The sequence below is a fragment of the Mauremys mutica genome, chromosome 11 (genome assembly GCF_020497125.1).
Source record: "Mauremys mutica isolate MM-2020 ecotype Southern chromosome 11, ASM2049712v1, whole genome shotgun sequence".
NCBI classification, from domain to species: domain Eukaryota; kingdom Metazoa; phylum Chordata; order Testudines; family Geoemydidae; genus Mauremys; species Mauremys mutica.
Window position 1 is genome coordinate 64,885,010 of NC_059082.1, and position 12,389 is coordinate 64,897,398.

The 12,389-nt window shown below is 42.8% G+C and overlaps 1 protein-coding gene across 6 annotated transcripts in view; it reads right to left on the reverse strand.

Moving 5' to 3' along the window:
- Positions 1–12,389, reverse strand: part of MRTFB (myocardin related transcription factor B) — a 180,898-nt gene that overhangs the window by 21,694 nt on the left and 146,815 nt on the right. For 5 of the 6 annotated variants that reach the window (XM_044978710.1, XM_044978705.1, XM_044978706.1 and 2 more), the window contains 2 exons: positions 5,834–5,980; positions 484–731 (listed from right to left, as the gene is read on the reverse strand). In XM_044978710.1, the coding sequence (XP_044834645.1) occupies positions 484–731; positions 5,834–5,980 (395 nt within the window). The remainder of the gene's footprint in view (positions 1–483; positions 732–5,833; positions 5,981–12,389) is intronic. The other variant, XM_044978707.1, reaches the window with a different exon arrangement.

Consider the following 12,389-nt stretch of genomic DNA (forward strand, 5'->3'; position numbering starts at 1 on the left):
GTGTTATTGAAACAGAACCCCTAGATACTGAACCCGGCCCTTGTTGCTGCCAGCTCAGACGGGCAGAAGGGTTACATAAATAACATGTTTGATTAGAAAAATATAGCAGACAAATAAAGGGGCTGCTGTGCTTTCATATGTCCTCAGAGCAAAATTAAACCAGTAGGTCCAGTTATAGGTTTATCAGACTTTACTGTCCCTTCAATAAATTAAAACTATAGTCTCATCACTATGTGTGCTGCTAAGAGATGCAGAGAATTGGAGACTGAGGAACAGGTAGTATAAGGGTATGTGCACTGACCTACCTTTAAATATAACCATCTCAAACCATGATGAGTCACCATCCCCAAATACGGGGTTGGGGCCTAACATGCATAATTTAACCTTAAAATACAAATTCTACATTTGATCTATATTTTTTCCTTATTTAAGAAAAAAGCAAATTGATCCCTTTAAAGGAAAAAAACTGACAGTTTCACATACTTGAGCGGTGCAGGTAGAATTGTCTGGTAGTTGTAGTGTTGTTGCTGTTGGCTCAGGATCTGCAGCTGCAAAAAAAGCTGCTGTTGCTGTAGTAGGCGAGCATAATTGGAGTCCATCTGTGGCTCGTTCTTCTCACCTTTCTGATCAGGTGGGATATATTGATGATACTTCAACTTCTTTACCCTAGGCTTAGGTTCCTTACATTTCTTGCTCCGATGCTTGTCATTTGGGTTCTTGGGGTGGCTTTGCTATTTAGAGACAAAGTTAGAAAAAATTATAAAATAAAACAGCTAGTACACAGACATCTTTACAAAGTAATTATATGAAAAATGAAGTTGAGGGATAAAGGAACACATCGGTTATGAAAAATGAGATGGCAAGAAATAATGTTGTCCATTATAGTAATCAGCTCAGCTTGGCCATTTGGAATTGAAAATACAGTAGAACCTCAGAGTTACAAACACCAGAGTTACGAACTGACCAGTTAACCACACACCTCATTTGGAACCGGAAGCATTCAACCAGGCAACAGTGACCAAAAATAACCCCAAATACTGTACAGCACACTACAGTACTGCACAGTACAGCGCAGTACTGTGTTAAATGTAAACTTCTAAAAAAATAAAGGGAAAATTAAAAAAAAATTTGCTAAGGTAAAGAAATTTTCTGTGCTTGTTTCATTTAAATTAAGATGGTTAAAAGAAGAATTTTTCTTCTGAATAGTAAATGTAAAAAAACTGCATTCAAAAATAAAACAATCGTAGACCATGCAAATCCACTCATTCCTACTTCTTGTTCAGCCAATCGCTCAGACAAACAAGTATGTTTACATTTGCAGGAGACAACGCTGCCCGCTTCTTGTTTACAATGTCACCTGAAAGTGAGAACAGGCGTTTGCATGGCACTGTTGTAGCCAGAGTCGCAAGATATTTACATGCCAGATGCGCTAAAGATTCGTATGTCCCTTCATACTTCAACCACCATTCCAGGAGACATTTGTCCATGCTGATGACGGGTTCTGCTTGATAACAATCCAAAGCAGTGTGGACCGACGCATGTTCACTTTAATTATCTGAGTCAGATGCCAACAAAGAAGGCTGATTTTCTTTTTTGATGCTTTGGGTTCTGTAGTTTCTTTATCAGAGTGTTGCTCTTTTAAGACTTCTGAAAGCATGCTCCACACCTGGTCCCTCTCAGATTTTGGAAGGCACTTCAGATTCCTAAACCTTGGGTCAAGTGCTGTAGCTGTCTTTAGAAATCTCACACTGGTACCTTCTTTGTGTTTTTTGAAATCTGCAGTGAAAGTGTTCTTAAAATGAACAACATGTACTAGGTCATCATCTGAGACTGCTATAACATGAAATATATGGCAGAATGAGGTTAAAACAGCAGGGGACATAATTCTCCCCCAAGGAGTTCAGTCAGAAATGTAATTAACGCATTATTTTTTTTAACGAGCATCCTCAGCATGGAAGCATGTCCTCTGGAATGGTGGCTGAAGCATGAAAGGGCATACGAATTTTTAGCATACCTGGCACATAAATACCAGCTACAAAACCAATACAATACCAGCAATGCCAGCTACAAAAGTGCCATGCAAATGCCTGTTCTCACTTTCTGGTACCATTGTAAATAAGGAGGGCAGCATTATCTCTTGTACATGTAAACAAACTTGTTTGTCTTAGCGATTGGCTGAACAAGAAGTAGGACTGAGTGGACTTGTAGGCTTTGAAGTTTTACATTGTTTTGTTTTTGAGTGCAGTTATATAATTTTAAAAAAATCTACATTTGTAAATTGCACTTTCATGACAGAGATTGCACTACAGTACTTGAATGAGGTGAATTGAAAAATACTATTTCTTTTGTTTATCATTTTTAGTGAAAATATTTGTAATAAAAATAATATACACTTTGATTTCAATTACAACACAGACTACAATATATATGAAAATGTAGAAAAACATCCAAAATATTTAATAAACTTCAATTAGTATTCTATTGTTTAACAGTGAGATTAAAACAGTGATTGTGATTAATTTTTTTAATTCTGATTAATTTTTTTGAGTTAATCGCATGAGTTAACTGATTCCCCCAGTGGTTCTCTGAAGGCATCCATGCAGTGTGCAGCAGCGGTCAAAAAAGCAAACAGGATGTTAGGAATCATTAAAAAGGAGATAGAAAATAAGACGGAAAATATCTTATTGCCTTTGTATAAATCCATGGTACGCCCACATCTTGAATATTGCATACAGATGTGGTCTCTGTGATTAATTTGAGCAAGAGTGTTGTCAAGCTTAAAATGAACAACAGTATTGCAAGTGTTGGGATAATTTGATCTCAGATTATATTAATGCTGCAGTATTAAAAATAGTAGTAAAAGTTTACTTGTAGTTGTGTTTGTCTTCTGTGTTGCATTTATAGTTGTAAGTCATTAAAAGCCTTTCTTGAGGAATAATCAGTAGTTTTCATTTCCTTATACAGACACCACTTAACCTCATTACATCTGTGTTGGGTGGTGGGAAGTAGTCATCACCCAGAGCCCCATTTGGGCCCTGATGTGTGTCCCCTTCTTCCTATATCTCCGCAGTCTCCTCATCTCAAAAAAGCTATACTGGCATTAGAAAAGATTCAGAGAAGGGCAACTAAAATGATTAGGGGTTTGGAACGGGTCCCATATGAGGAGAGATTAAAGAGGCAAGGTTTTTTCAGCTTGGAAAAGAGGAGACTAAGGGGGGATATGATAAAGGTATATAAAACCATGAGTGATGTAGAGAAAGTAGATAAGGAAAAGTTATTTACTTGTTCCCATAATACAAGAACTAGGGGCCACCAAATGAAATTAATGGGCAGCAGGTTTAAAACAAATAAAAAGAAGTTCTTCATACAGCACACAGTCAACTTGTGGAACTCCTTACCTGAGGAGGTTGTGAAGGCTAGGACTATAACAGCGTTTAAAAGAGAACTGGATAAATTCATGGAGGTGAAGTCCGCTAATGGCTATTAGCCAGGATGGGTAAGGAAGGCTGTTCCTAGCCTCTGTTTGTCAGAGGGTGGAGCTGGATGGCAGGAGAGAGATCACTTGATCATTGCCTTTTGGGTTCACTCCCTCTGGGGCACCTGGCATTGGCCACTGTTGGTAGACAGGATACTGGGCTAGATGGACCTTTGGTCTGACCCAGTACAGCCATTCTTATGATTAACTGACAGACCTAATATATATATATATGTGTATGTATATATATATATATATATATATAAAAATAAAACTGTGTTTCTAAGATGCTTAGTTAGTATAACTACAAACTAAACTTACAGTTGTCACCACTGATTGAAATGCTGTTTCTCAATTACCCTACAGAAATGCTTCATAAAATGACTTTATCTCAGCTTGCAAGGGATGCCCTAATCTTCATTCCTTTGGAGATTACTGATCCAGCTGGCAGCACACCAAACCTGGCTGAGGCAGGTATTTGATGATATTTCTTCCTCATAACAGTACGCAAAATGTGATTCTGGAATAAAACAGATCCACAGATATCCTGGGATATAATTTTTCTTTTTACCTCAAGGAAGCTCATCTCTGAGGCGAGAACTAAAACAAATTCCAAGTCTCCAAGCAAGGTTGAGATGCAATTGTGAGTGTGCAGTATACAAAGCATTCAAAAGAATCAGTAATTATCAGTTCCTGATTTGAAGGACTGCTCCAAAGGGCACATGACTTGGGAATATTACTAACTGTTCCCCTTTCATTGAAATGTAGGAGATGGATTTCTGAACATCTTTAATTATTTGCAATTGGATTCATACGTCTTAAAATAGGTGTATTTTCAGCTATACCCTCACTGGAGGGTCCTGTGCCCCCAGTAAAAAACTTCCTTTTGGACAGGGCATTCTCTTTAAGTGAACTCTTGGAAGCTATTTCCAGTGAAAAACTGGAGACAGATATACAGCACAAAAATCCTGAAAGGGGAAATTCTGTGTTGACATATGTGCACTAATGATCAGTGACCAGGATATGGGCGGTCGTCCCCAGTGATTAGAACAGATCCAGGAGTTGGGCCTAGTGGTTAGAGCAGGAGTTGGTCGTCAGGAATCGTAACCAAGGGTCAGAACCAGTGTTAGAGGCCACACACCAGAGAAAAGGATCAAAACCAAAGTCAGTAACTGGAGCAAAGTGTCAGGACCAGGTTACCTGGAGCGAGGCAAGTCTGGAGACAAGAGTGGGAACTTGGCTGGAAACAAGTAGGCTGGACCTATTGCAGCCATGGGAAAACACTTTGAGTGGCTGCTGAACTGCTGCTGCTACCAGGCTTAAGAGCCAGTCTGCAGACTCTTCCAATCAGGCAGTGTAGCCAAGCAGGCACCCTACTACAGGCTGGCTGCACTCAACTAGGTTGCCCGGAGACTGGCTCTGCTACTGGCCCTGATTCCTGACAATCATGCATTTTGCGGTGTTTGAAGTTGTTGCATTATAAGTGAGTTGGTGAATGAATTTCAGTGAGTATCCTCCAAATGTATACCAGTATAATACAACAACACAGCACATCACTTATAAAAGTATATGACAGTGAAGTTCATCCTGATGTGTAGGGTGTCTATACTGCCTTCCACAACACCTTCAGAGGCTCCAAGAGGCGAGAACTGTAGACATTTACACACAGGGACACCTAAATTTGTGCAAACGCTCCATGCTAGCTCCAAATATGTTAGTGCAGAAGGGGCTACTATGAGGGGCCTAGAGGATTCTCACTTATGAGGATCCGGTAGTCTAAAACCACCACAAGACAGCATGGCGGCACAATTTCTATTAATCCAGTCCACAGGCTTCGAAAATAGCTGGGGAGAGAATGCACTGCAGCCCTATGGCTTGTTTGTGGGTCGGGGTGTGAATGCAATTTCCTTGTTCCCATTTAGTCCCCCACACAAAGCCAGATTAGCTGGACTCTGTGTTGGGAGGGATGAATTTCACCAATAAAAAATACAAAGTATCAAGGCAATTTGGCAAGTACCTGCAGTCTTTGTCTCATTTTGCATTTTCTTTTGTATTTCAAACGTAGTATGAATCCTATTACATGATTCAGTGTGCAGAATTTTGCTGGGTCTATCTACAACTACAATATATGGAAGGCTCATAAAGCATTTTGCAGAGCCCGCAAATTATGAATGGCAAATCTGACACAGTATGCCTGTTTTCAGCTGACTTCACTGTATATTCAGCTGAACACTGCAGGATATTTTATATACATAGATAAAAGCACTATAACACTATGATATATTCAATTTCATTATATATAGGATTAGAGAGAGCAGATTTAAAGCAAAGACATCAAATGCCTTCATTATAACCTACCTTTACCAAAGTTGGCCCAGGCTTTGCTGCAGATAGAGTATTTGTAGTCAAAGTGGTAGTAGTAGTTGTAGAGTGTGTAGTGTGCTGCTCAGTGGTGGGGGCAGGCTTTAGGAATTCAGGGACTGCAGAGGTTAATGAGAGATACTGCTGAAAAACAAAGAAACATTCATTAAAATCCAGCACCTGAACCCTTCCAGAACACATCACAAAAACGTGAAAAAATAAATAAAACAAAGTATGACCAATTCACACACACGCAGAATTAAAGATATTAGAAAAAGATTAACTAGGCCATCTAGTCCTTTCCCCAGCCAAAGCAGGATTGTTGATGTATTGTATATTCCAGTGAATTCTTAGTCTAGATTTACACATCTCTAATGATGGGATTTTCCGCTGCTTCCCTTTAGAGGATATTCTACAATCTTGGGACTTTCTCCAGCTCTGACTGAAGGTAACAGCAAAAGATCAAGCCTTTATACGGTACCATAAATGTCACTGTCTGGAAGTTTTTCCTGATATTCAGCCTAAATTTTCACCCTCTTAGTTTCATCCCGTTCCCCCTGATTCATATCCCTTGTAACATGATAAATAATTATTTTCCTTCCTTTGCATAGTCATTGTCTCCCAGCCATGCTCTACAAAATGTCATTCACATGCATCAGTGGGTGGAAGAACTTGATGGGGCCAGCCATAAAGGGGCAGTCCTAGGGAGGCTTTTGGCAGGTAGTCTGAGAGAGACACTCGCCAAGGGACAATAGGTATTTCCTCCCCCTGGGAGTTTCTGGAACCCATTGGCCAGCTGGGGGAGATAGGTGCTGACTGGCCAGCATTCCCCAGCTCACAGGATTTAGCCCAGCACAAGTGTCAACTGTTCCAGCAGCTTTGCTGGGGAACAGTGGGCTTGGGAGTGCAGCTCCCGTGAAGGAAGGATGTGCTCAGTCTTCACAGGAAGGGAGATCAAGTGAGGCTCAATGACATGCAACATGTGCAGAAGAGTCACAAGAGGAGGAGAGCAGCTGGGCAGGAGTCAGGACCTCAGCAGGGACAGTTCACTTCGCAGATGGTGGTGAGTCAGAGGAATGCATTCCTCCCAAATGAGGTCCTGAACCCTCAGACAGGAGGTCTAGGTCACATTCAGGCTCTGCGTTTGCAGAAAGTGAGGGTCCAAGCCTCACTGAAATGGACGAGGATGACGCAGAGTGGGTGAGTGAGCCAGTGCCTCATTCCCATAACCTGCCAAAAGTCCAACAGGCATCCTTAGGATGGGGTGGTGGGTTCCCCAGAGGCTCATGGATACTGATGGAGGGGACTGTGAACCTTGGAACTCGGGGCAAGGGTGATAGCCCAGGTCCTTCCTCCCTTGGACACCCACTCCAAGGGATATGGGGTGACCTACTAAAATCACTGGCATTAGTGGCCCATAGGTTGGGCAGCCTGCCTGACAAGTGTGGGCCACTCTCAGAGGAGGGGGTGACACTCACAAGTTGGGGGGGGGCATAATATCCCACAAAAGAAAACGGCGCAACTAGGGAGCTCCCCCCTGCATCAGGTAGCATTATTCCTAATGAAACACAGGCAGGTGACACAGCAGCTAAAGCCCTGCAGGTTATGTGGGATCCAATCGCCTACTCGGGAATCATCTGTCTAAAGGGCCTAAAGAAAAGGTTGGAAAGGGAATTTGTGAATTTATTTACCTTGCTGTTCAGGGAACAGCAGACAGAGGAGGGGGCAAATAACATTAAAAAACAAAAAAAACAGTGAGGACAAACTCTGCAGACGTAAGGTGACAAACTCTTGAACTGGTTGGCAGCCTTCCACATTTATGTGAGTATAATTTGTGTGAGGAGCCCCAAGGGGTGTCTCTCCTTCTTCAAGTCTGTGGTGGGGTAGAATGATTAAGGTATGACAGAGAATTTAGACAGAGGGCGGCAGAGGAGCCTGATTGACCCTGGGCTAAAACAGACCAGGCACTTTTGGCTGGAGGTATGATTCCTTATCGCCCTGCCTAGCTGATATTCACAGACAGCGAGCTGTCAGTGCCAAAACCTCATTTTCAAAATATGGGTATAAAAGCCAATGTGTTCTTTGTATTAATGATGGGAAATGTTTTCATACCCCAGGCAGGTACAAACACTGCTGTAGGCATAGCACACTCTCCTGTTTCAGGGGTCAAGGGCAGTTCCAACAAGGTTGTAGGAAAGGGGGTTTTCCAGGTCCCAGTACTTCAGGAGTTACTACAGGGAGAGGTAGTAATAATGGAACAGGCTACTTCTCAATTAAGATGCAATGCTATGGAATTTGTTACTGAACTATCCTGGGGGGAAAAAGATGTAGCTTATTTATGGAACGCATTTTCGGCTGATTATCAAATCCCAAATGAGAGAGTGAGGTGCCACTCTTGGATAGACAACTTGAAGTCCACTAAAGGCTTTGAGCATATTGACAGGGCAGAGATCACCTTGGAGGTGGCAGCAGGGAGAGTGGCAGGTCCTTTCCCATACAGTCCAGTGCCAGAACTGCTCATCTTCCCTGAGTGTGGTACTGAAGAAGGCGAAGGGGGAATACAGGCTTATATAGATATAATATCTCAGAACCACCTTTCTCATTTTGTGAAATGAGCTACGTTTCAAGTTGATGGTGTCCCAGTGTCCCTTTGAGTTGTAAACAAACACAGAGAGTTGGCAAAGACTGCTTGGGTAACGAAGCTGGTGAGAGCCTTCAATTTACACTGCCTGCAGTTTAACATCCTTTTTCATGCAGTGCATGTTCCAGAAATGAATAATGGTGTTGCCAATCTCCTGTCAGTTTCAGGACGACAGATTTTGGAAACTTGCCACTGGCCAGCAGGGATCCGCGGGCAATGCTCCAACAATTCTGGTACCTTGGCTCATGACAGCTGTGAGGCTAGTCGAAGACTCGGTTGTCCTGTGGACTCTGAGGGCCTATAAGCCTTTCAGAGTCCATGGAATTTAGGGTACCAGAAGGGCTGCACTGTGGGTGGCCCATACCCACACACCAGATGGCACAATATGTGGGGCCTGTGACCCACCACTGGTGGGCTCCCTCCATTATCTCTGGCTGGTTACTCATAACACTGGAGGACAGGTTACTCATAACACTGGAAACCCTGACAGAGCTGTCAAAGGCTCTGTCTGGGACTGCAGCTGAGAGGGAGACCATGTTATTTAAGGTGGCATTTGTTGTTGCCTTCTCTGGCACTTTGCGAGTGGGTGAACTGGTGCCTATAGCAACTGCCGACAGGTCCCAGCGTGCATTAAATGTAACTGACATACAGCTATCTGCAAGGACTGGTGTTTCTATGCTTAAGGTACTCCCTAATAGGCCAGAAGGGGAGAGGGGCTAATGTAGCATCGAAGAAATGTGCAGAGAAGAGTTTGTGCCATGTAAAGGCGATAAAAGCATCACTAAAAATTCAGGGCCTGCAGCTAGGCTCGCTATTTATACATGGTGATGGCAGCTTCCTGACAAGGCATCAATTCAGCGCAGAATTGAGAAAAGCTTTGTGGTACTGTGGGTAAATTTGGTACTCATTCTTCCAGGGGCGGCAACATTAGCAAGCTGCAAAAGGTTTTGGCCCGTGGCAGGTACAGGCAATAGGGCACTGGAAATCAAGTTTTAGAGAACTTACATCCACACCAATGAAAAGACGTCAGGGAACGGCAAAATGTAATTAACTCAGTGTGTTTGTTTGTTTCAGCAGCTACCCAGAGTGTGCATATTTAGATTTGTGGGCACCCTGTAGTGAACTGGATCCACAAGAGGGCACCCAGGATGGCACCTAGATCTCAGTGGGCTTTAGGGCCGAAGCTGTTTGCATTCAGAAGAGGCATGCAGTGGGATCAGCTCATGCCTCTTCTGCACTCACTGATAGGCCAGGATTGGGAGCAGATCCAACCCATGTGGACAACGCTAAAAAGAAAGTAAATAAGGGGGTCACCAAGATATTCCTGGAGAAAGAGTGTTCAGTGATACAGCATAAGGACATCCCTTACAATCAATCAGTGAGAAGGGATGATGGGGTACATCTGTCAGATGGAAGTGCTGACATGCTGCTACAGCATGTGCAGACATGGACTGGGCAGGGGTTGTGACTCTACGCAGCATAGTTGAGTGGAAATGACCAAGCTAGTCAGTGGTGGCCTCTGTGTCTGGTTCCCAGGATAGTTAAGAGAATAAAATGAAAGGTTCCCAGAGGTAAAAGACATGAGATTTCGGTGATGGGTGTTGGGCTCAGGTTGAGACCTTGCGTCCTTCGTGAGCTGAGGTCAGACTATGGCCCTTGTGAGCTAAGGTCCCCACCCTGCTGCACCCTCTGTCCCCTTTGCACCAGGGAGGGTGCTAGGACTCAGAGAGAGCTGAGTCCTGGTGTATAGGCTGAGGGGAGCCTAGCCACATTATGGGTTATATGGTAAGGAGCCCTGTAACTCCTGCACTGGAACCAATTATATGCCTGGGTAGCACCCCTCCTCTGTGTTAAAGTTTCATAAAAGTTGTGGCCTGCCGCTTAATTCCATGCATGCGTCTATCCTCATTTTGCCACTGTGTCCACATCAATTAGTTTTTATAACCTTTGCAGACCTCAATCATAGTTCTTTAAATTCCCTCCAGTTTGTTTACAACTGAAAGGGACAGTGGGACACCATCAACTTGAAATGTAGTTCATTTCACAAAATGAGAAAGGTAGTTCTGAGATATTATATCTACTTGAATCTCTCTGCCAATTCTTGTGGGGTGACAGACTGACAATTTCCTACAATATACTGAATGAACCTTATTGAATTAAGTTAAACCTTACTGAATCAGGATTAATACCTTTGGGGTACATTGTATTAAGAATACAAAGTGTATGTGTTATTGTGGCATTGTATGTATTTCTCTAGTAGAGAGGGAGATGCAGAGGTGATGATTTTCTAATGTGCCGAGGGGTGGCTCCCCCTGGTTCTGCCTCAGGCCCTGTCCCCACTCCACCCCTGCCAGCCCCCCACCTCCACCCAGCCTCTTCCCACCCCATTCTGTCCCCTACCTCAAGTGCACCCTGCCCTCGCTCCTCCCCACCCAGTGCCTCCTGCACACTGCGGAACAGCTGATGGGGGGGGGGCTGCCTGTGGGTGCTCAGCACCCACCATTTTTTTTTCTGTGGGTGCTCCAGCCCTGTAGTCAGCACCTATGGGAAGATGCTAATGTACTTCCTCTGCTATCAGCCCTTTGAAGACACCCACTGGAAAGGTGCACATTTATTAATTCAAACTACATTCTCCTGGGACCAACGGACAAAGAAAGGGATTTTAAATAAATAGCCTGGTTTTAGAATGGGCCTTGGGCTCAGACATTCTCAGTGTGTGGTTGGAAGGGACTGGGTGCTTGTTCTGAGCTGAAGCGGTGATGAATAGGTAACCACAAGGGCTCTTGGGTAGAGCTGAAGGACTGCTCCTGCCAGAGTCCATGTTAAGGTTAATTCTGGTAAGCTTATTAGCATATATACAGGGTCTTTTATCATTTTTAACATGTTTTTCTGTAAAGCTTTTTACCTTAAGAATAAAGTAGGTTTGTTTAGGAAGTGCTGTGTGGTAACATATCTATGTTTTTTCTAGGGAAGGAGGTTACCTGTGAACAATATACTTGTAAAAAAGCTAAAATAAAACATATTTTGAGTAACTGCAGCACTACTAATTTTCCTTATTCAGGCTTTTAAATCCTAAAACATGCAGTAGTATCAGTACCCATGATTATACTTATCTAGGCAATGATACTACAGCCAACTCTCGATGAATGGAATTTTACAGAACTGACCATATTCGAGGTTTTCTTAATAGTGCAAGGTCAAATGCAAATAGCATCCTACCTGCATGGAACAAAGTCTACAGCCATCAGAGATCAATGGCACAAGAAACTAAATTTAAAGTGGCAGTCCTATGTAATTCCCTGACCTAGCCAGTCAACATTTCTTCTTTTTTCCCCTTCACAGTATGGCTTATTAGTACTATTGGAAAAAACGCACCCCAGACCAAACAAACCCTGCCATTTCACTGATACTAGGAATCAAACTGTTGTCTCTCAAGCAAACACCATGTTACTTGAACTTGAACAGTCCCACTGCCACACAGTCAATACTGTTCTCACATTGACAGTGGGCTGCAAATTGAAAGGGCTGCAAACCGTATAAAATATGCAGCTTGGTGGACTCCTCATTTTTACAATAGCTCTATTTGGGGTGGGGAAGCAGGGGGAGGAAAGGGAAAACAATGTCCTTCACTTTCTTGTCATGTTTTCTAATTTAACATTGTGTTTTAATTGTGGATTGGTTGCCACTTCTCTATTTCTTAAAGGAGATATGTAAAGAGAAGAATAAAAGAACAAATCTCCCATTTCCCATCACAGATGTGTTATTTCTGCATTTTCTCTATTAACTGGAAGTGAACATGCACCAGGTTAACAGCTAGTTTGAGTGTATTAGGAAAGTAATCATTTCACATTGCTTCATCGAGCAATGTCCTTCAATGTTCAGAAATTGGTCTAAAATAAATTGGCTATTAAG